General features: G+C 47.0%; 1 protein-coding gene across 1 annotated transcript; it reads left to right on the top strand.

Moving 5' to 3' along the window:
- The first annotated feature begins 82 nt into the window (after positions 1 to 82).
- Positions 83 to 23688, top strand: XRCC1 (X-ray repair cross complementing 1). The gene is made up of 17 exons (XM_061597155.1): positions 83 to 335; positions 910 to 1002; positions 2182 to 2289; positions 2947 to 3105; positions 4218 to 4298; positions 4410 to 4527; positions 6389 to 6510; positions 7551 to 7674; positions 9028 to 9253; positions 10429 to 10545; positions 10770 to 10866; positions 13153 to 13345; positions 14918 to 14972; positions 15730 to 15890; positions 17613 to 17703; positions 18463 to 18538; positions 20939 to 23688. The coding sequence occupies exons 1-17, from the start codon at positions 285 to 287 to the stop codon at positions 21050 to 21052; spliced, it is 1986 nt and encodes a 661-aa protein (XP_061453139.1). The 5' UTR covers positions 83 to 284; the 3' UTR covers positions 21053 to 23688.
- The last annotated feature ends 186 nt before the right edge of the window (positions 23689 to 23874 follow it).

The raw sequence follows: 23874 nt of genomic DNA, 5'->3' as shown, positions 1-23874 counted from the left end.
AAAACCAAAACGTCGGGAGCGGGCGGAGGGAGAAGGAACTCCCGCTGTTGGCGCTTGCAGAGAAACGGCTCAAGGGGGCGCTCGTGCCCCGCATTTGGAAGACTCGAGTGTGACTTCTGCGCCGGGCGACGTTTCCGTAAACGCCTGCGCAGAAGCTCCGGAAGGACCGTCAAGCGGGGGCAGGGGGAAACCATAGACATGAGCGGCCAAGGTGGCCTATTACTTCCTGGTGGCTTGTGGAGTTTTGCTACCGGGTCACGGTGGTGACAGAAAGTGGCGGGGAGATGCCGGAGATCGTAATTCGACATGTGGTCTCTGCGAGCAGCTCCGACACGGTGCGGACGAGCGTGTGGAAACGAGTCCGCGGCGGCTTTCTGGGGAGGCTGTTCCCTGGCTGGCTGGCGAGGGAGGGACGGAGGGAGATCCCATTCTTTCCTCTTCGCGGTTGGAAGCAACCATTCGTAGTCGGGGCGGTGGGAGGGATTAATTTTTGATTGTTGGAATCTGGAAGAGCTCATTCGGTGTATGTGTGTGTGGGGGGCAGAAAAAACGGTGGTAACGAAGGGCTATCAGACCAGAGAAGATAAGCTGGCTTTAAATGAGGGGGTGAGGAGGAGTGATGGGGAGACCAACTGCGTACACACCATACATTTAAAGTGCATCCCTTCCCCAAAGAATCCTGGGAACTGTAGTTTGTTAAATATGTTGAGAATTGTAGTTCTGTGTGTGGTAAACTAGCTTCCAGGATTTTGGGGTGTGTGTGTGTGCACGCATATGTGTGCTTTAAATGCATGCTGCATTGGAAGCTGTGGAGAGCATGATGGGTAATTGCTGTTCTGAGTTGGAGGGATTCTGCCCTACCCCTTCTTTCCCCCCTTCTCACCTCCCCTCCCTTCTCTACCCCACAAGACTCACTGTGCTGAAAACCTGCTCAAGGCCGACACCTACCGCAAGTGGAAGGCTGCCCAGGCTGGGGAGAAGCACATCTCTGTCATATTACAGGTGAGTTTTTGACAGTCTTCAAACTGGCCACAGTTCTCCCGACAGGCTTGTTGGGAGGGTAAATGAGGTGAGAGGTGTGATGTGCTTCCTTTGTGGCTATATTCCCTAGGACTGGCCTGTGCAGTTAGTTTTACATGCATGTGAAGGCCTATGGCCCCATCTTGCTTGGAAAGAAGCAAAACTGAACCAAAACTGTAGGCAAAGGCAACGGTTGTCTTGATTTTGTGGGCAGTGACAACTGGATAGAACACTGGTACAATGATGGAGGTTGGTGGTGGTCGTATGTATGTACAGCCTGATTAGTGCTAACGTTTCTCTATGTGATTACAGGTACATACATGGCTGTGGAGGGGAAAACATAATGGGTGAACTGACAATCTTTGTAGTATTGACAAATAACATCTCACATGTATACATGCATATATATAGTTATAACTTGATTTGCAAGTTTGGCCAGGTTTCCTATTGGCATTCTGGCTTAAGGTCGTTATGCTACTTCAAAAATGGTACCGTGTTGGCCTAGGTGTGGCCTCTGGGTTGCCAGGGCGCTCATGTCCACATTCCCCATTCATCTGCTTTTCCCATTGCTCTTGTCCCTTTGTAAAAAAGAAACTATGCTTTGGAAAGTTATGCAAGCAGCTGCCTGTGAGCCGGGATCTTCGTCTTCCAAACCAAACAGTGGCTTTGCAAGTTGTCTTGATGTAACAAACCTTCAACTGCAAGTGATCCGCCAAGCTGAATGCAGCCCAGCAGCTGTGCATTGTGACCTTCCGGTGGTCGACAATCCCTGTGTTTTCCACAGCAAAAATAGACTGTCGGATAGGCCTTCAGTGAAAGAGCCATAGCTCACTGGGAGAGCGCATGCTTGCGTGCAGAAGATACCAAGTTCAATCACTGTCATCTCTAGTTAGAAGGATCTTGTGAACCAGGGCTGGGGAAAAAAGACATCTGTCTGAGACCTTGGGAGAGCCATTCCCAGTCAGAGTGAATAATACTCTGGTAACAAGGCAGACTTCCCTATATATAGAATATACTAACACACACCACAACACACAATACATAGATGAGTGATAGACCATCATACAGGATTGGGGCACTGCATTCAGTTTGGCCTGTCAGATGTTCGGCCCTTCTGCGTGTTCGCTAATCTTTGGCTGAGGCTATTCTATCTCCCTACAGTTTGAGAAAGAGGAGCAGATTCACAGCATCGACATTGGCAATGAAGGCTCCGCATTTGTCGAAGTGCTGGCTGGCAGCTCTGCTTCCTCCAGTGAGCAGAACTACGAGGTGAGTTTGTATGTGTAGGTGGATGTTGCAAGGCCTCATTCCTCCCCTAACTTGAAAGCAGGCTCTTCTGAAAAGTCTGATGTTTTTTGGTTTTGCAGGATCAGAGTTATCTCTGTCTTGTAATTTGTCCAGGACGGTTTCTTTGGCAAAGAATACATCCCTTTGTGTTTTGTTAGTCTGTGTTATGGAAACAGGCTACTGGTGTGGGTCCATTTCACAGAGGCTTAGAAAGCCAACTGGAAGTGGCAGTTAAACCCAACTGAAGAAAGCTTGAACCCATAGAAATGGGGGTGGGGAACAGATGAGCAGCACCTCAGCAGTATAAGCTAGCTGTCAGTTGAATGCAACCTTGTGGAATGTGACTAATTATAGAGATCCAAGAGGAACTGGTGGGTAGAGTGCCCCCCCCAGTGTGTGTATTGTGCTTCTTCCTTGAATTTAATAGTTTCCATCAGAAGCCAGAAATATATCTCAGTGTTCTTCTCTAGATTTTTCACCGCTACCACCAGCACCTCTATGACTGAACCCATCCTTCAAGCCCATTAGGTTGGCATCTGTTGAGTTAGAAGCTGCAACTTGAAGTCACGGTAGGATGTAATCTTTTTAAACTTGTGGTACACGGTGATCTCCACCATAGTCCTTTCTCTCCCACTTCAGGTGCTGTTGGTCACATCCTCGTTCATGTCCCCCTCGGAGAGCAAGAGTGGCACCAACCTGAACAGGGTCCGTATGTTTGGACCAGATAAGCTGGTGAAAGCCACAGCTGAGAGGAAGTGGGACCGGGTTAAAATCGTCTGTACCCAGCCCTACACCAAGGTTTGTATGGTAGTGCAAACAGTGACAGGATATAAGGGATGCTGACCATTGTCAAATCTGGACTCCTGCATTGATTTCGCTCTTCACTACGAGACTTGCTAGGTCTATCTTTCTCATTCTGGTCCCCTCCAGATGTGTTGGACTGCAACCCTAATTGGTTCCAGCCAGCATAGCTATGTTGGAGTTGATGGAAGCTGTAGTCCAATGTATCTGGATGGTACCAGGTTGGTGAAGGCTGTGCTAGCCAGGTGGGTTAGTTACCATCTCTCTCTGTACCCCATCTGTGAAATGGGTTTCTTTCTGGCCTGTATTTCAGGAGCAACTTGAGGTTAAAGTATTGTGTATACTGAAGCAGAATGTGTTATGACAGCACTTTATTGTCAACTGCCCAGAGCACATTTATGTCCTGGGCTGGCATACAAATGTCAATAATAATAATAATAATAATAATAATAATAATGCTGCAAGAAAACTGAAGAACAGCATCTCTTCTAGCTTGGAAGGCTTCATTATGGCTCTGTCTGGTGAACAGAGCGCGTGGACCTTTATAACTCCTTTAAGGAGTGCCTCACATCTATGTGGGTTCCCAATCCAGGGATGAGGCGAGGGCAGAGATGTGAACATAAATATGGGATGCTGCCTGAAATGACTAAATTCTAGTAAAATGATACTACTTTGAGCATAATCCTACTTGGGTTTACGCAGAAGTCCCACTGAGTTGTGGGAGTTGCTCCCAAGTAAGCATGTAGAAGGGTGCAGCGTTCATGGGGCTAACTTCCAGCAAAAGTGCATGCAAGCGCAGAGATTAACGTAGTCTAGATCCGAAAAGGAAGCATATTAGCAACTATTTATCAAGATGATTGTTTATCAGGGGAACAGTTTCTGGTCCGTTTGAGCAGGTGGTGTTAGCCTGATATATGAATAACATCCCAGTCTTGGGTGTAAGCGGGTTCTGTTAGTTGAGCTGGCTTTGGTCCCTAGCTTTGAAAGGAGTGTGTGATGATGATAAGAAAGGTGCAGCCTGGGGGGAGGAGGGGGCCGACAAGTGCTTGGGACTGCCTCTGATTGATAAACCTGAATCCTCCGCTTGGGTTTCTGGCTTCTTTTCTCAGTCCTTGGCGTATGGCCTGTCCTTTGTGAGGTTCCACTCTCCTCCAGAAAACGATGAGATTCATTCCAAAACCGCTTCGCCGGTGAGTTTCCCTGTGACCTGGATGTTTCCCTTTTTCTTCTTCTTCTTTCCTGTCATTCCTTGGCTGATTTGAAACTCCCATTCTCTTCTCTTCCTGCTCTGCATGCCACAGAAGGTCACCAAGCTGGGCCAGTTCAAGGTGAAGGATGACGACAGCAACTCCAGCTCCTTGAGGCCTGGCGCGCTCTTCTTCAGCCGGGCCAGCAAGCCCCTGGTCTCCCCACCTAAGGGTAACTATAGTCTAGCTCCGGGGCCAGGGAACCTTTTTCAACTCAAGAACCTCATTCCCTTCTTGGAAACCTCCTGGGGGCCAGGGGCCAGTGGCAGGCAGGGCAAGAGGCAAAAGTGGACAGAACAACGTATGTCAATTTTAACTGTGTCCAGCCGGCTAGTTCCTGCACGTGCTCACCCACCCCTCTCTACCCTCCATCCAGATGAAGGAGGAGATGTTATCAGAAGTCAAGGACACATTCCAGCCGGGCAAAAACTCTCAGGGTGTGAAGCAGGGTCAGTGAGGGGCAGGGCCTGGGGAGACATGTTGGTGGCCAGGAGAGGGTTTTGAGGGCCAGGAGGTTCCCCACTCCTGTTGTAGTGCTTCCAGCTGTCTGATTACATAGAGCCTTATTGGATCAGGCCAAAGGTCCTCCAGTCCAGTATTCTGTTTTGTTTTATTTATTGATTGTAGAGCATTTGTATCCCACTTATCAGCCAAAGAGCGGCTTACCTACCACCAGTTAAAAGAAGGCACCTGGTTGGCCACTGTGAGAACAGGATGCTGGGCTAGATGTGCCACTGGCCTGATCCAGCAGGCTCTTCTTATGTTCTTAAGGCAGTCCCTGCCCGCAGGTTTACCATCTAAAACGCACAGCGCTCAAGGGGAAAGGGACAGGGAGGGAAGAGGGAAAAAAGCCAACTCGGGCACCAGTTCTGAAACTGTAGTTCTTATAATGAGCAGCTGGCCTAGAAACAGCTCAGGGGAGGGAGGTGCCCGTTGGAGCTTGTCTTTCAGTAGAGCTGATGGATGGAGCGAGCCCTGCTTCCCAGCTCTCCCTGCGGGGTTGGCTGCTGCCAGGTGACAGCTGAGGGAGAGGAGGCCTGATGGAGCTGCTCCTCCATGGCCAGCAAGCTGCCACCAGGATGCCAGCAAGGAGGGCGTGAATGCCCCTCCTTTTTCCCACCACAGCTTCCTGCAATTGATGCTGAATGCCATCCTGCCACTGAGCATGGAGGTTCTATTTAGCCATCGTAACTAATGGCTGTTATTAAGCTGAGTCGAAATGAGTTGGCATCAGTGGTGGGATCTGTTGGCTTCCTTGGGCTGAACCGGAGACCTTCAAATGCAAAGCATCAACTCCTGTGTGTGTGTTCAATGGATGTACCCCCCTCTTAAAACCCCCCCTTTTTTAAAGACTTCTGTGTGTTCTGTAGCGTCAGCACTGCGTTTCTGAATGCAGATCTGTCATGCTGAGAATAATGAATCGCCACGGAATTCGCTCCCACAAGAGGCAGTGATGGCTCACCAACTTGGAGGATTAGACAAATTCAAAGGAGGATTAGACAAATTCATGGAAGATAAAGCTATCAGTAGCTACTACCCATGATGGCTGTGCTCTGCCACCATAATCGATGGAGCAAAGGCAAAACCCATGAATATTAATCAGGGTGGGACCCCTTACCTAAAGGCTGCCCTCCAGATCCGGGCTTTTTCCCCTTCTGAAAACCCTTAAACCCCTCAGCTCTAGAGCAGCTGGTAAAAGGATGGGAGCCAATGTGTTTTAAATTGCTTTTTAAAAATGTGTTTTTAAATTTGTATAATTGTTTTTAATGTTTTTAATGGTTGTAAACCACTCAGAGAGCTTCGGCTATGGGGCTGTATACAAATGCAATAAATAAATAATCAGAAACAGTATGTTTCTGAAAACCAGTTGCCGGAAGTCGCAGGAGGGGAGAGTGCTCTTGTACTCAGGTTCTGTTTGTGGGCTTCCCATGAGCATCTGGTTGGCCACTGTGAGAACAGGATGCTGGCCTAGATGGGCCACTGGCCTGATCCAGCAGGCTCTTCTTATGTACTTACATTAATTGTCCTTCCAGCCTCCCAGAACGACCAGCCCTCGCCCAGTTATGCCGCTGCCTCCTTGCAAACCAGCATGTTGGGCTCCCCTGAACCGTCGCCATCAGCTGCAGAAAAACCCACCTCCAAACCGTCTCCTAAGGTAAAAACGCATTGCCATGTGGATGGATTGGATGCTGAGCCTTACCCATGTGTGTTTGCCTTGAGTAGAGCTGCTAGGGATTAAAAACAAACCAACTCTGGCCCTACTTTGACTACTTTAACAGTTTATAGCACTTTTGAGTGTTCAGCGTGCTTCACATGCATTCTCTAGTTGTAATCCCGACAGCAACCCTTTGAGGCAGAGATGGGGAACTCGTGGCCCTCTAGATGTTGTTGGATTACAACTTCCATCCGCTTCAGCCAGTTTGGCCCAGTGCTTGGAGATGATAGGAGTTGGAGTTCCAACAGCATATGGAGGGCACAGCTCTGCACACTTCCTGTAAGGTAAGTTGGTATCATCATCCCTCACACTGCAGTTGAGACACTAAGGCTTAGAACAAGGGGGGGGTGCTAGCCCCCAAGAGGTGTTTGTGGGCTCTCAAGACCCTCAAAAACGTTTCCCTGTTTTTTTTTAAAAAAAAATTAAAAAATGTTTTTTTCAGACTGCTCACACAGATTCCTTACTGTGATGTAGGGTTGCCAGGTTCATGGCCTGAGACTGATCCTGTATCTTTAGGAGAAAAGAAAGTCAGCCAAGCGCAGGTGTTCTTGCAACACTGTAATGGGAAAAACCACAAGGTGGAATTCTCCCTTCCCCCTGCACAACTCTTAAAGATACAGAAGACTTGGAGGCTGGGCCTGGCAACCAAGAGGTCTTCTGTATCTTTAAAAGTTGTCCCCTTGGTAGGCATGACACTGAAGGCACTCACGTATCGAAAGTAGTGGTACGACTGCTGGAAATCGCTATGCCCTGGCTAAGAGGGGCACTTAGGTTGCAGTCGTATACACCAGGAGCAGGAAAGCTGTCGCTGTCCTGATGTTGTTGGCTGGGGCTGATAGGAGCTGGGAGCCCAACACCATCTGGAGAGCCACAGGTTGTTCTCCACACTTCATCTGGGATTAAATCCATGCCACATCAGTACGTCCTCCTTCTCATTGCGCCTGCACAGGCTTGTACTGCACGTTTCCTTCTGCTTGCAGGAGCCCACGCCAGTCAAGAGGAAGTTTGAATTCAGCAAGGAAAATCCTGGTCTCTCGTCTGCGGCCAAGAAGCCTGATTCCGAAACTCCCCGCCCTGCCCAACCACCCTCCAAGAAACACAAAGGTGTGTGAGGAAAGGGGAACATTTTGAAAATGGGACTTTGGGGTCATCTCCCTGATTCAGGGAGATGTTCCAGTTACTGTTAAGTTGCTTGCATTGATAAGTAACTGTGTAGGGCGGATCTAAACACATTCACTCAGCACCTAAGTCCTTCCACCTTACTTCTTAGTAAGTATGCGTGGGCTTGCATCCTGACTTTTTAATTTGTGATGGCAAGGAGAGGCCATGCTTGCGGTCCCATCAGTAGAAGTAGCATGAAGAAGAATAGGGTTGTGAAACAGGGCATTCTTAGCGACATCACCCCAGCTGTAGAACTCCTTCTTGGGAAAAATTAGATGGTCTCCCTCTTTAACTGCCTTCTGGAGAAATGTTAAGACTTTTTGTTGTTGTTCAGGCTTTTGAAAGATAGTTCCATGAAGGTTTGACGCTGCTGGAATGAATTGCTGTTTGTAATATATAAATCAATATATTAAGGCATTGTTTTTATGTAGTTTTATTGCTAGCTACCCGGGGTGCACTTTAGGGACAGGGGGTTATAAGGGGGTTATAAATCAAAAATGAATAACAATGTAATGACTAACTTAGTATTCATGGACAGGCAAATTAGATTAGCTTTTGTAAAGTTATATGCCAAGCTGGAGTAGGCCATGGCAATTAAGATGCTTTTCAGACATTGAACTGAAGTCCCAGATCCAGTACTGTACCGTTCATACTTAAAATCTGGCAAGGGCTTTAGTGAGCAAACATTTTTTAGCAGTCATCTGTAAGAAATCAAGATAGGTGCCAGGCAAACATGTTTTGGGAGTGGGCATTCTGCAATCAAGTCATTATAACAGAAAACACCTGGTCCCTGATAGCCAACCGCCTGATCTCTGAGAGTGAGGGCACATAGAGCTAGACTTCTGCACATGATCTCAAAGCTGTGGAAAGGTTTGCAGAGCTTAACCCCTGGAAGTCCTTCTCATTCTCTCCTTCCCCCGCTACCACCTTTTTCTGACTTCTGGCAGTACCAGCCACTGTTCAGATGCTTTCAAACGTATGCATTCATAAGGGCTAGAAGCTTGGTTCTTTAAAGAAATGAAAGTTGAGATTCTCAGGATGTCATATGGTGCATGTAGTTTAAAATCTTATGCAATGTGATGTCAGAAGTATGGATTAAGGAGCCCAGGGCATGGACTCTTTCTGATTTCCTTGCATGTTACCAAGTTCCAGCAACTATTTATACAGGGATTCTAAATGCAGCTTGTTCTGCATCACATTTTTGATTGGTTCAGATGGAAGAATGGCTAATGAGCTGTACCTTCTCTCCTCATCCTAAATAATTTCTGTTGGTTCTTTTTGTTTCCCTATTCACAGCTTCTCCCCCAGTGCCGCCTTCCCAAAAGATGCCGCCTTCCAAAAAGCTTCCACCAACGCAGTCTTCGGAGGGGACAGGAGATGGGTCTTTCCAGCGTCTCCTGCAGGGAACTGTGTTTGTGTTGAGTGGCTTCCAGAATCCTTTTCGCTCTGAGCTGCGGGACAAGGCCCTAGAGATGGGGGCCAAGTACCGACCAGACTGGACCCCTGACAGCACTCACCTCATGTAGGTGCCCTGCAAACCGCTGGACCTTGCTATCCTTCCTAAAGCACCGTTTGTCCCCACCCCTAGATTTTAAGCCTGCACAATCCCAGAGGGTCCACCCAGGCAAGCCAAGACATTAGTTTGTATCTTGTTGACTGGCTGTTTTACCAGAAACATAAATAACTCCAAAAACTTTGGTCCCAAAACTAAATGGAATCATTCCACCACTTCCGTCTCTCTACTCCACCCCACCCCCAAAAACCCATCAGATTTTGCCAGGTCTGGGGAGGTGGGATGTCAGGAGAGAGTTCCTTTATCACCTGCTATCTACCTATTATTAATATTCTCAGAGGCTGCTGCCTTTTTGAGCATAGCCTACACAAGGCAGCTTGCATAGCCTGAAAAAGCAACAGCAATAAGACAATTTATAAAGTGGCAGTACAAAAACAATTTTCAGATCAATCCAGTTAAAATAAGTAGCAAAATAATATTAGTCCCAGCAGATTAAAAAGCTATCACTCTAGCTGCTAATTTTTTAATTCTTTTAATTTTTCTTACATTCATATCCTGCCATACTTTCATCAAGGAACCCAAGGCAATATACATGTGGTTGCCAAGTGGTCTCTCATCCAGGCACTGACTAGACCCCCAGACCTGCTTAGCTTCAGCAAAGTGGGGCCTCATGTGCCTCCAGGCCATACCCTGGGACCCTGTCCCTGCAATACACACAGGCAGTGGGCAGCTATACTCCAGCCTGCACCGATCTGGTGCCCTCTAGATGTGTTGGCCTACAATCCACATCAGGCAGCAGAGCCCTGCTGGCTGGAGCTGATGGGACTTGCAGTCCGAAATATCGGAAGGCCACCAGGTTGACGCAGATTGCTGTACATCATTTCAGGACAGCTGTGGGAAACGGCTGCTGGTCCGACAAACTAGAGTTGATGTGCAGCCTGATCCTCTGCATGTCCGCTCATGAGTGAAGTTGCGGCTGAGTTCAGTGGGGCAGGTCTTCTCGAGAGCTAAATTACAACTGAGTTCAGTTCCCAAGTCATGCCACCTTAACCATCTGCCTGTTGAACTGATTGGTTTTTAACGGTTGTGGTTCCTGTCGGCTCTTCTGCTCTTGTCGCTGGTTGGTAGGTGGTGATGTGCTGCCCTCCACTGAGTGCCCTTTGCTCTGCTCTCTCTCCTCCTAGCTGTGCCTTTGCCAACACACCTAAGTACAGCCAAGTGAAAGGGCTTGGGGGCACTATCGTGCGCAAGGAGTGGATACTGGACTGTCACCGCACACGGCGGCGCCTTTCCTGCAAGCGGTGAGTCGGGGGACGTGGAGAGAATAGTCCAAAAGGGCTCCTCTGCCGAGGATTATTGTATTATAGAGATAAGGAACCTGTAGCCCTCTAGGTGTTGTAACACTCCAGTCTCCCATTATCACTGACTCTGGAGGGCACTAGTTTTCCCCACCCGTGTCGTATTGGGATGGGAGGTTTGGTTTCGGCTACAACTGGGTTTGAAACTGGCGGATTCCCTTTCCCAGCTACCTGATGGGAAGCCCAGAATCCTCCAGCAGCGAGCAGGAGGAAGAGAGCGACAAAGAGACCCCTGCCCGACACAAGCCCCTTGCTCATCTGCAGGTAATGGAGTACCTCTGTTTGCTGTGGAGACTTGCCTTGTTTTGGGGAGAGTTGCTATTGCTGCACTGGAACTGGTAGAGCGGACCTTCCTCTCTCTCTGTGTGCATGCACATTCGCTCTCTGATTGAAAAGTAGGGCTGCAAGGTTCTTCCAATGAAATGGGGTAAAATCAACCCCAGCTGCATAACTTCTCGTTGCATAATTTACACGGTGCCTTTGTAAGATACTGTCACCTGCATAGTAGTAAGCAATGTCCTGAGATTTGAGTCAATGCATATGTATAGGTTTGCACCTGGGACAACAACTATTTCTAGACGTCTATTCACTTTTGCTATTGGAGTGCTTTTTTTTTTTTGTCCCAGCCGGTGTAAACATATTTGAGTTTTTTTAAAAAAATGTCCCATGTGGTTTTTCAAACAAAACTGGTCCAGGGCACAGCTTTGGGGAATACAATGTCCCAAAAAAGTGTCATGCCAGTTACTTTGTTCAAGTTGAAGCTGGTCAGTTGTTTCAGTTGTTCAAAAGGATTTTTAAGCAAAAAGCTTTCTTCTGGTTAACTGGGCAATGTATTCAAAATATATTAAAATGTTGCACACTATATAATGTTTTTAATACAAGTATTTAAAAAATAAGATGACAGGTGCCATCTTAGAGGCATTCCCTCCTGTGCGATATTGAAGGAGAGAATGCCTCTTCCAAAATTGTCTCACCCCTTATGTACCCTGTCGCTCACTCCTGAGGGCCTCCTGCAGATACTGATGCAAGAATCAGGCCTTTAGTGTAGTGGCACCTATCCTTTGGAATTTCCTCCCCTTAAGTATTAAACGGGCCCCGTCTCTGTTGTCTTTTCGGTACCTGCTGAAGACTTTCCTCTTCCAACTAGCCTTTTAAGTAGTGACCTTATCCCAGTCTGCATCTGAACTGGAATTGTTTTTAAGACGTTTCTATTGTTTTTTTGCTTGTTGCTTCCTTCCCTGGGCTCCTTTTGGGAAGAAGAGCGGGATATAAATTTAATAAATAAATAAAATAAAATAAAAATGGTGCCTGTTAAAAACAAAGGCAGTGTCTCTTCCTCCTCCTGAATTCAGTTTGAGGGATTTCTGTGCCGTCTTTCAAGGGGAAACTCTCCCAAGGGGACTTACAAAACCTAATTTCACCTGTAGGATGTTCATCCCTCTCTGGACTGCAACATCCAGTGAGGGCTTCCATATGTGAAGGGGCCATTGTGGTCACAGGTACAACACCACAAAAGGTTTTCATCAGATCTTTTCAGTGGAATCAGCTGAACTTCCTCCTGCCAGTTATCAAAGGGGTTCAGACAGCACCTCTCACATGTTAACCCCCAAGAAAACTATTGTGTTAATTGCTCAGTTAGTGTACATGTGACTAGCTTTGGTTTGATTAATTGGCTTTTTAAAATTGGGTGACAGCCCTGTTAAAAAGAAATTGCGCATCTGCCGGATCCTGTGTGAAGGGAAAAACTGGATTTTTCAGCTTGTGTCACTTGTGCAGTTTCGCATATTTGATAGAGCTTATTCTGCTGTCAGTGGTTATGCAAAGGTGTAGACACAGCCTAATTCACAGTGCCTTTTATTCAGTGCTTCAATTATGGAGGGGCTTTATAAAATCCATAAGCCCCACCCCGTCTCCCCTAACTTTTGCTAGATCGTGCCTCCTCCCCCCCGCGCAATATCCAAAGTTTGTTTATTAGTATACGGTCACAGACCCATTCAAGTAAAATGATCACTACAGCATCAAAATAGTTAAAATACAGAAATATAAAAGTACAGCATAAAAAAAGTATCAGTTAACAGTTCAGGAAAAAGAATCCTCTTACGATTCCTTTGGGCAGAAAGGAGGAACTTTCCTCCAAATATCCAAAGGCAAATAGGCCCTCTCTGTAACGTTTGGGTGGGAAAACTTGGGCCCTGGGACCAACTGTGACCCATGGGACTCCCCAGGCGACATCCCTCGATAGTCCTGCTCTGCACCCTCCTTGAATGCCTTTGCTTGACTGGACTGTGTCCTTCAACTGTGATAAATAAATAAATAAAGCCTCCTGCTTGCCAGGATGGAGAGAAGGGGGCGTATTTGTGTAAACCTCTGGCTGAAATGTGGCCCACTGTACAAATGTTAGTCCATTGGTTGCTGTGCCCACTTCCTGCCTCTGGCTCTGCCTGCTGCTGGTGTGTGGCCCCCAGAACGTTGCCCATGCGAGAATATGGCCCTCAGTCGATAATGGTTCCCCACCCCTGCTGTAACTTGAGTCCTACTTTTATTTGACAGAGAACTGATGTGCCCAGCTCCAACCATAAGCCCAAGATGCCTGCCAGCCCCAAAGTTGTACAAATGGCACCAAGGAGGGCATCCTCTGAAGAGGAGGAGGACCCCAACACCTCTCGGAGCAGTGGCATCCATAACAACTCACGGGGCCCAGCCGCTGACTCTGCAGCATCCAGCAATGATGAGGATCTCAGAGGTAGGGCTGTGAAGCCCTAGTTCCACTAGCATGTTGGGGAGAGAGCTGTTGTTTTAGCCTCCCGCTTCTGTTCCATCTTCCCATAAGAACTGCCTTGTCAAGACTAAAGATTTGTCTTGTTGAGCATCCTATTTTCACCAGATGCTTCTTGGAAAGTTCCCAAATAGGGCATGAATACTGTCCCCCACCCACTTTTTTTTGTCCAGTATCTGATATTGTGGGAGGGGTATAGCACCTCTGTACATGGAGGTTCCATTTAGTTTTTCTGGCCAAAAACCATTGGTACAGCTATTCCCCATGAAATTGTTGGAACTTTTTTTTTCTTTAAAAGCCATCTGAGCAAGTGACTGTCCATCGCTACATCTTAAGGTAGTGAAAACTGTCAAGTGATTACGCATTGAATGAAGAAGTCGTCTTCAGTCTTCCTCTGATCAATTCCATTGACATAAACCTCAAGTTATAGTATTATTAGAAAAGGAGAAAAGTGTGTGTGTGTCTCTACACAAACAAAGGGTAATTTTATAAATCTGTGTATACCGGGCCTCATGCAAGGTGATGACTTGAGCTCTCAAATATTTGAAGGGCCTCCTCCGCCCATATGTACCAAAACTGGGCCCAGCACTCTGCAGAGGAGACCCTTTCTCACAGTCACGGAATCAGTGGTGATGTAAGATGTGGCTTCTCTGTGGTGGTGCCCCGATTAGCGGTGCTCCCTTCTGTTACAGCAAGGATTGCCAACGTGATGCCTCCCCGATGTTGCTGGACTCTAACCCCCCCCCCCATCCCTGACCATTGGCTATGCTGGCTTGGCTGACTGGAGTTGTCATCCAACAACATCTAGAGGGCACCACATTGGCTCTTCCTGCTTTATAGGCGCAGCAATGCCACTCACCAACGATAGGTCTTCATCTTGGCTTTTAGGTGAGGACTATAGGCTGGATAAACTGCACCTGATGTGTTTTAACAGTTGGATTCTTTTAAGAGTTGCTCTGTTTTTATGGTATTCTGTGTACAGCCCTGAGATCCTTCAGGATGCAGGGCAACTTAGGACAAGCGAATAATAAATACAATAAATATCAGGGATGGAGAACCTGTGACCCTCCTGGTGGTGTTGGGACTCCCAGCTCCCATAGGCCCCAACCAGCATGGCCCAATGATCAGGAATGATGTAGCCGAACATCATTTGGAGGGCTGCAGGTTCCCTACCTCTGTTCCGTATAGTTTAGTAATGAGCTTTGCAAGCAGCACCTGATGTCCACTCACTCTCCCAGTCATTTTTGACGGAATAGTCTCTGGGCCCCAGCAGGCCTTCTGAGCATCCCCTCACTAAGCCACGTGAGGCTCTGAGTCTTCCTTTCGTATCACCATTTGTACCTGCCAGGTTTGGGGACGGTACTGGAAAGTAACACAGAAATCCTTGGCATCTACCCTGAACAGCAAGTGGAAGGAACGGGCAGTGGCTCCTGGGTTGCAGGCCCTGGACTGGGCAAGCCCCCCCCCCCATTCAAATGTCATGACACAGTAGTAGTTGTTTGTGCTAATTTCATCTCTCCTCCTCCCCCCCAATCTCAGGTGTTGGAGACAATGGAGACGAGGGCTCTGGTGACACTGATGACGAGCTGAGGAGGTGGGTCAAGTGAAGGTTGTTGTGGTTGGTTCACTTGTAAACCGTGACTTCCCTCAGAGATGGAAGAAAGATTTTGTATTCTAAAGGGGTTGGAATAGTGACTGGGTACCATGAAGGTCAGCAGGTAAGCGAGTCGAGGAGAAGGTGGTTAGGGATTGGGGGAAAGGAAGCTGTTGTGTGTAAAGGAGAAGCTCCACCCCTTCAATGGAAGTCCTTCACATAGATGTTTCATGGTTTCTAAGCCTTCAGCAGAAATGGGCAATGCACATGTTAGTTTCTGAGGTCTAGAATGCAGCTGCTCTACTCTGCAAGGGTGGGGGCCGCACTGAGATGGTCTGCCCTCAGACCTATGGAATCTGATGGATTCCTGAATGCTCTGGGGGATTTTCCTACTGGCACTGCTGGTGCTCTTGTTGAGGCTCTTGTCTCACTGTGGAATGGTGTGGAACTCCCTCCCCACCAAAGCGTGGCTGGCAACTTCACAGTACAACTTTTAGTGAATGCTGAAGATGGACTTCTTCACCCTAGCCTTCAACACCTGAGATGTATATTTTTAGGATCCACCCTATTTTCTGTGAAGTTGCTTAGGTTGTTTTTAAGTGTTTTAATTATGTTGTGAAGTTGTTGTAACCTGCCCTAGGACCTCTGGGTGAAGGGTGGGTAATAACTTCTAGGAGGAGGAGGAGCCGCCGCCTGCTTGTAGTGAGGGGGTAGCAGGTCCCTTGTGTCAACAGATTCTGTTTCACTTTGTCTTTAGAGTGGAAGAGGAGCACCGGAAAAAGCAGCAAGCTGGACGGAGGACAGCCCCAGCGCCAGATGATGATCCATATGGAGGTTCCACAGATGAGAACACAGATGTTGAGGAAAAGGGGGAGCCAGAAAAGGAGGAGCCAGATCAGCCGATCCCAGAGCTACCAGGTATGTCAGGACTGATGGGATATGAGGACTACAAGCGTAGCTCTAATCAATCAGCTAGAGCCTTAGTTGATTAACCCATGGGAATGCATATTACTCGCTGGGGCTGGGAATCAAAGGCACACTTGTCTGGCTGTTTTGGTTCTTGAGTGTAAAAGGGAATGAAGAAGAAAATGTTTAAGATGACCTTTTGTTTTTCACAGTGAGTGGTAGCTTTTGTTGAGCTGTAGGTTAACTTTGCTCTTTTTTATTTATTTATTTATTTATTTAATTTAATTTAATTTATATACCGCCCTAAGCCCAAGGGCTCTCTGGGCGGTGTACATAGAATAAAACAGTCAGGAATATATAAATACAATAATACAATAAAATCAAGCCAACAAAGGTAAACAAAAATAATCAAACAGCAGCAAAATACAACAATACATATAATAAAACGCATTAAAATGCCTGGGAATATAAAAAGGTTTTCACCTGGTGCCGAAAAGATAGCAGCGTCGGCGCCAGGCGCACCTCATCGGGGAGACCATTCCATAGTTCGGGAGCCACAACCGAAAAGGCCCTATTTCTAGTCACCACCCTCCGAGCTTCTCGATGGGATGGTACTCGGAGGAGGGCCTTAGATGTTGAGCGCAGTGTACGGGTAGTTTCATATTGGGAGAGGCGCTCCACCAGGTATTGCGGTCCCATGCCGTGTAAGGCTTTATAGGTCAAAACCAGCACTTTGAATTTAGCCTGGAAACAAATAGGAACCCAGTGCAGACGAGCCAGAACGGGTGTAATATGAGCGGACCTTCTTGTCCGCGTCAACAATCTGGCCGCTGCATTCTGGACTAACTGTAGTTTCCGAACTGTCTTCAAGGGCAGCCCAACGTAGAGCGCATTGCAGTAGTCCAATCTAGAAGTTACCAGAGCATGAACGACTGAGGCGAGGTCGTCACTGTCCAGATAGGGACGTAGCTGGGCTACCAATCGGAGATGGTAGAAAGCATTCCTTGCCACTGAGGCTACCTGAGCCTCAAGAGACAAGGAAGAGTCGATAAGAACTCCCAAGCTACGAACCTGTTCTTTCAAGGGGAGTGTAACCCCGTCCAGAACAGGGTGAACATCCACCATCTGGGCAGAGAAGGCACTCACTAACAGCGTGATATATCTCAAAGATATATCGAGGCTTATTTAATGCAAATTATTTAATGCAGGTATGGGGCCCTCCGGGTGTTGCTGAACTACAACTCCCATTATCCGTAGCCATTGGCCATGCTTCCTGGGGCTGATAGGAGTTGTAGTTCAGCGACATCTGGAAGTCCAAAGGTTCCCCACACCTGACTTAATGATAAGTCATTGAAGAATAATTTAGCGGTGGGCAGCCCCAGCTTTCCGGCTCATGGGCTCTAAGGCAGGGCACGGCTGGGAAAATGAGGTTGGGAGATGGGATGCAACTGTATGGTCTCTTGCTAGTAAAGGCAGAACTGGACTGGAACCTGAGAGCTTCTGGTTTGCATCCACTGTTAGCTATATTCAGAGCAGACCCATTGAAATCAATAGACCTATGTTAGTCATATCCATTAGTTTCACTGGGTGTGTTCCAAGGATGACTAACCTTGGATGCAACCCTCTAGTTTTGATCTGCCTTTATGAGCTTAATGCTTGGAGATCCCATGGTTAATTTATGGAGCATGATTGAAGTGCCGAGTCTTCATTCAGTTTCTCTACTATCCTTGCCAGACTTATTTGGGGGCAAACACTTCTTCCTTTATGGAGAATTCCCTTCTCAGGAGCGGCGCCTCTTGAACCGTTACATCACAGCCTTTAATGGGTGAGTTTTCGTTATGGTGTTGTAAAATGCGCCCGCTGTGGCCCAAGTGGAGTGCTGATAGCATTGTGTTATCATTAGAGATGGCAAAAAAAGAAGAAGGTGTCTATAGGAAAGACCAAAGAAGGTGGAAAATCCAAATTTTGCGCCACAGAAAGGCAAGGATAGCACCCCAGTTTTGCAGTGTACTTCCCAATTTTTCTATCGTTATCTCTAGACAAAGAGATCCAGAAGGTATGCAGAACCCTGAGTGTCCACTCCTGCAACTACCAGGAGTTCCATTCATGCCTAACATGTTTCAGATATATCATACTCACTTCGTGGGAGCCTGCTGAAATAAAGCAATTTAGAAGTATGATTCAAACAATATAATACAACATTTAGCACAAGGGAATGATGTACAAACATATCGAAAACACTTCTTTTTGTTGTTGATGATGTTAAGAGGATGCCCATAAGATGTCACATTTACAACAAACCTTGGCTACACCTTGTGGCCGGTCAAGGGAGAGTTTAGCCCCGAGTCCTGGTTCGGAGGACATGCTGAGCCAACCTTGCTTAGCTTAGTGTGGCTGCGAAGAGGACCAGGGAGGAGCAAAGTGGCTGCAAGGTCTTCTTTCGGAACCCTCACACTCACACAAAGTATGGCTTAGTAGGCCGTTTTTCTGCACTTTGATGTATTTTAAGATCAGCCCTGTTCTTAGAGGAGAGAAAACCGTCTTTGCAAAACATTATAAGGAAATGCTTCTGTTCTGTTTGCAGGGAAGTGGAGGACTATATGAACGAACGGGTGAATTATGTGATCACAGCCCAAGAGTGGGATGACACGTTTGAGGAGGTGAGCTCATCTTGCCAGCCTTGTAAGACTGTATTGGTCTACCCCAGCCATTCGTAAGCTGTGGTGCACTTTTCAGGTGGCCCCGTAGACCATTATCGAAGATAAGTACAGAAAGACTGTTTCAGAGGCAACTGTGGTAAATACAGATTGGCAGAGTGATAATTCTTAGCATGCTTTCTCAGTGTCTAAAGCTTTTCATGATCGTTACAAAAAAACCCAGTAAGGTAGTCCCACATTTTTATTTTTGCATTGCTGTAGCAGTGTGGACTTGGGATGAATGGAATAGTGGCTTGCTTAAGGTCCCTTGCTGAGCTTATATGTGTCTGTATTTATGTATTTATTACACTGCTATATTCTACTTCAAGTTACTATTATTATTATTATTTATTAAATTTATATACCGCCTGACTAGCAATAGCTCTCTGGGCGGTGAACATAAAATAGCATAAAAATACAATGAATAACAAAACAATACTAAAATACAATCATCAATCCAATACAATAAACATTTTTAAAAGTAAATCAGTGTAACTTAAAATGCTTCAGAGAATAGGAAGGTTTTGACCTGGCGCCGGAAGGAGAGCAGAGTCGGCGCCAGGCGTACTTCCTCGGGGAGACTGTTCCATAGTTCGGGGGCCACCACTGAGAAGGCCCTAGATCTTGTCATCACCCTCCGGGCCTCCCTGTGAGTTGGAACCCGGAGGAGAGCCTTCGTAGCAGAACGTAGTGCACGGGCCGGTTCATATCGGAAGAGGCGTTCCGCAAGGTATCGTGGTCCCGCACCGTATAAGGCTTTATAGGTTAATACCAACACTTTGAATCTAGCCCGGAAACATATTGGCAACCAGTGCAAGCTGGCCAGAACAGGTGTTATATGCTCGGACCGCTTGGTCCTTGTCAGCAATCTGGCCGCCGCATTTTGCACTAGTTGTAGCTTCCGAATTGTCTTCAAAGGTAGCCCTACGTAAAGCGCATTACAGTAATCCAAACGTGAGGTTACCAGAGCATGTACCACTGATGTAAGGTCCTCTTTACTCAAATAGGGACGTAGCTGGGCTACCAACCGAAGTTGGTAAAACGTATTCCTAACCACCGAGGCTACTTGAGCCTCAAGTGAGAGGGAAGAGTCTAAAAAGACTCCCAGACTACGAACCCGGTCCTTTAGGGGGAGTGTAACCCCGTCCAGGACAGGGTATATATCCACCATCCGATCAGAGAACCCGTCCACCAACAGCATCTCAGTCTTGTCTGGATTGAGCTATCTTCTCAACAACCCAGTGAGGTAGGTTATGCTGAGACATAATCGCCTATTCAAACCTTCCCCAACCTAGTGCCCTCCAGATGCCCTCCTGACATTTCTGGCTATGGCCCATGCTGCCTGGGGTTGATAGGAGTTGGATCTTGAAGGCACCAGGCTGGGGGAGGCTGCTGTTCACTCCTCTCCTGACGGGATCATCTGCCCGCCCTGCCTCCCGCTGTCTATGCATTGGAGTGTGTTTGCGTGCTCCTGTGAAACATAGGAATCTGCCTTATATGAAGTCATAACATTGGTCCACCTAGCTCAGTATTGGCTACACTAGCTGGCAGCAGCTCTCCAGGGTTTCAGGTAGGGGACCTCAGCCCTACTCGGGGATGCAACCTGGGACCTTTTGGATGCCAAACAGATGCCTCTAACCACTGAGCCATAGCCCTTCTCCATAAACACCTCGCATGAGTTTAGAGCCCTCCACCATCAGGGCTGGAAATCATGCAGGAAGACTGCACATAGAGATCAGGCTCCCTTCTTCAACCTTCTCCAGCGGGTGGAGGGCAGGGGATGGGCCCTGCAGGTGTGGGCTCCACTCTTCCCCTAGTGCAATAGTAATGGTGCAAGGGGAGAATGAGCGAATAAGGCAGATGTGGCTAGCCCAAAGTCACCAGTAAGCATCATGTTTCAGGGGGAGGCAGGGTTGAACCTAATTCTCTCCAGTCCTGTTCTGAGACTCTATCCACTACACCGCACTGGCTGTCAGTTTGCAACCAAGATTAAATTTTAACTGGGGCAGCTTCATTTAAATGCTAGTGCTAGTAGAAACGCATCACATTTGGGTGGACTAGCTCCACGTTTTGGAGAGGGGCCAGGGGACCATTAAAATATAAATAATGGATTGCCTTTGATTCTGACTTATGGCAATCCTATGAATAAGGTTTTCATGGTAAGCAGTATTCAGAGGTGGTTTACCATTGCCTTCCTCTGAGGCTGAGAGGCAGTGACTGGCCCAAGGTCACCCAGGGAGCTTCATGACTGTGTGGGGATTTGAACCCTGGTCTCCCAGGTCGGAGTACAGCACCTTAACCACTTCACCACACTGGCTCTCGGGACCATTAAAGCACCGGCTTTTTTTCTCATTTCTGTTGCAGGCTCTGAACGAGAATGCCAACCTGTCCTTTGTGCGCCCTCGCTGGATCTACAACTGCAACGAGCGGCAGAAGCTGATCCCCCACCAGCCATACGTTGTGGTGCCGCAAGTGTAGGCTGTCCTTCGTGCAGGCATTTTGTCTGTGTCTCCTATGTGCTCCCTCTGGAGCAACTGTCCTCCTTTCCTTTTGGGGCCACTTGACACAATGCTGTCCCAGTTTGCTACTTGAGGGTCTGGTCCAGCAGCCCCCTTTCCACACCCATACGCAGGCGTAGCAGAGTTTTTGAGGGTCTTTATTATTACTATTCCAGCAGCAGCTACCACAGCTTACATCAGAAACAAATTCAGTTTGGGAAATAACTGCTGCTCTCAAGAAATCAGTGTTAAAAGCCCCACGGCACACTACAGCCTTGTGGGCTGCTCTGGATTGGGGCCAGTGTCAGTTTCCAAGGGCTTGGACTAAGGGGCGAGGACTGAACTGAGAAAGGGAGATGCACCCTCCCAAAACCCCAACTTTTATTTTTGGGACCCTCTCTGAACTCTTGCGCTCATGCCACTTTTTTTATTTCTGTTCTCCATGCCCTTGATATTTCCTAAGAGGCTGTGTGTGTTCTAATCAGTTCACTTGCTGATACTTTCTTTTTTTGGAAGAGGATGATGATGAGGAGAATGGCCATTTCAAGGTATAAATCTGTTTTTGAATATTTGAAACAAATGTTGCCCTTGAGCAGGGGATCTTGTCCCATTGTACAAGCTGTGCCTTGCTCAGTTTTATAGGAGAGATGCTAGCCCCCTGCCCCTTGATCCATTTTAATTTTTAGGCACCCAATCACAAATTACCATTTTTGCAGATGGAATTTGTTCCTTCATCTATATATACATCGGTAAACTTGAGCATATGAAGAAGCAGTAATATACTGTTCTGACATATTAGGGTAAATCCAGGCCCATTTTAGAATTCAGAAGTTCACTTGTCACAGGTGTGCATTACCTGTTTGTACATTCTGCCTCCCTCCATTTCTACAGTCCCCTCTGGAAAATGATGTCCAAACCAGGCCCATAGCTAACATCTAGTCCTTGAATCCCTGAATTTTTTTGTTCACACCTTTAGTTCTTTCCATTCACATTCCTCTTTAAGCCAAGTATACTTGTTCTGCAGCTTTTACCCATCTCCATTTTAAGCATGTAGTAGTTGGAATGGACACTGTACACTGACCAAACATTCTAATTGGAGTGATTGGCCCTGATGCCAAGTTCTCTTAATACCGAGAATTCTCGCAGACAACTGCTCTCAAGTGTTTAGGATTGCTATTGGGAGAAACCAAGACTGTTAAACTCAATTTATATTGCATCTCCTATGGCCCAAATCTCAACAGCTTGAATTTTTGGGAGGAAGGGGGGGACTAATCACAAAAATAGTGAGTTTTCTAGTGTGAAGTAGACTTCTATAGGAAAAGGAAAGAACAGCTCTAGTTAATTGTATTATAGATTAACTTCAGCAGGGTGTTGTCAGTTTCACACATTTTTTCTGTCTGGGCAAAGAACTCTTGATTTCACTAGAAGGAAACAGTACAACAGGCCACTTTCCAGCTCAGCGATTAGCTCTTTTCAGGGTACCATCCCAGCCCCCAAAGTGTACGCTCCTTCTTGCTTTTCACTGGCTGTGAACTGGACTGAGAGGCCTTGAATTATCTACCTCGTTTTTACAGCCAATTTCTTCCCTTGCCTCATTGGTGCTGCCCTCAGCACTGGGGATCAAGCCAGCAGCTCTTCTCTCTCACCTTATGTTCATGTATTAACTACAGTAAAATAAATTGCTTGTTGGGACCTTTCCAGCTTTGGGAAGGGGCTGCAACCATTAGCTGCATCCCACCTCTCTGGAGGCTTCTTTTCAGTCCCAGTGCATATAATGTCTCCCTAGCACAGCGATGGCCCCTGAACCCTTTGATGCTGAAGTGGGAGATCAGCCACCATCTCTTTTTTACCCAGTCCTGCTGTGAGGCACACCTGGAATCCTTGAGATCACAGGGATGGGGGGGGAAGTCACCAGGAGAAGCTGCTTTGTCTCCTAGCCAGTGAGGGTGCCCCCTAGATGGACTCCCAACACCATCATCCCCAGGCAGCATGACCACTAGTCAGTGATGATGAAAGCTGTGATCCCAACAACATCTGGAGGTACCATATTAGCTACTCCTGCGTTTACTCTGATGCTTCTTTGGAAGGATTAACCTCCAGATGAGGAGCATTTATATCATTAGCCATTGTTCGGAGCTTTGAAATGCACCCTTTTAATGAGTTTGCTCAGTTGTGGGGATTCTGTGGGAGCTGGTGATGACTTTCAGGTACCTGCACATCCGAAGCCTAGTGGGAGGGTGGGATGTTGAAACTGATCTGGAGGGCGATGGTGTCTTTAAGTAAGTTATCTTAGCTTGTCACCAAAGGAACTAGCTTTGTGAGTGCAGTGAGAATTCACATATGCCACTTCCCAAAACTACCACATTCAGGATTGCTGTTAGAAGGGAAAGCATGGCAGTTAAACTGGATCAAGTTTGTAATGCAGCTTATGTGAAAGAAGATTAAGGGCTTCTGGTTTTTTTAAAAAATATATAAATTAAACCCATGATTCATTGCAGTGTGCATGAGGTTCCAGAAATTGTGACAAATCTCTTTGAGGGTGTACCTATGTCTTTCCTCCCCCCCCAAAAAAATCTGGTTTATTGTGTTTTTAAAAAATAAAAAAACCAAACGCAATCTTTTAAGTCTTGGGTTGCTCTTCTGTTTCTACGTCATGGAACAGAACAATTGCAACTATCTCCCATGATCTTAGTAAGAGGAAATGGGAATTGGGGTATTCATATATGACCTCTAATAGGATTCCAACAGGTCTGTACAGAAAGTCATGTATTTAAGCTTTTCAAAAAGTTTCTAGTGCTCATG

Source organism: Rhineura floridana, chromosome 15 (genome assembly GCF_030035675.1).
Source record: "Rhineura floridana isolate rRhiFlo1 chromosome 15, rRhiFlo1.hap2, whole genome shotgun sequence".
In the NCBI taxonomy this organism is placed as follows: domain Eukaryota; kingdom Metazoa; phylum Chordata; class Lepidosauria; order Squamata; family Rhineuridae; genus Rhineura; species Rhineura floridana.
Note: the sequence above shows the minus strand (reverse complement) of the source record. Positions and strands in the feature narration are given on the sequence as shown.

What these genes read in the sequence shown, in the direction of transcription:
- XRCC1 (XM_061597155.1), top strand. Translation starts at nt 285, where the DNA reads ATGCCGGAGATCGTAATTCGACATGTGGTCTCTGCGAGCAGCTCCGAC. An exon ending in CGGCGCCTTTCCTGCAAGCG is followed by an intron (nt 10,546 to 10,769) that starts GTGAGTCGGGGG and finishes TCCCTTTCCCAG; the next exon opens with CTACCTGATGGGAAGCCCAG. An exon ending in ACTGATGACGAGCTGAGGAG is followed by an intron (nt 14,973 to 15,729) that starts GTGGGTCAAGTG and finishes CTTTGTCTTTAG; the next exon opens with AGTGGAAGAGGAGCACCGGA.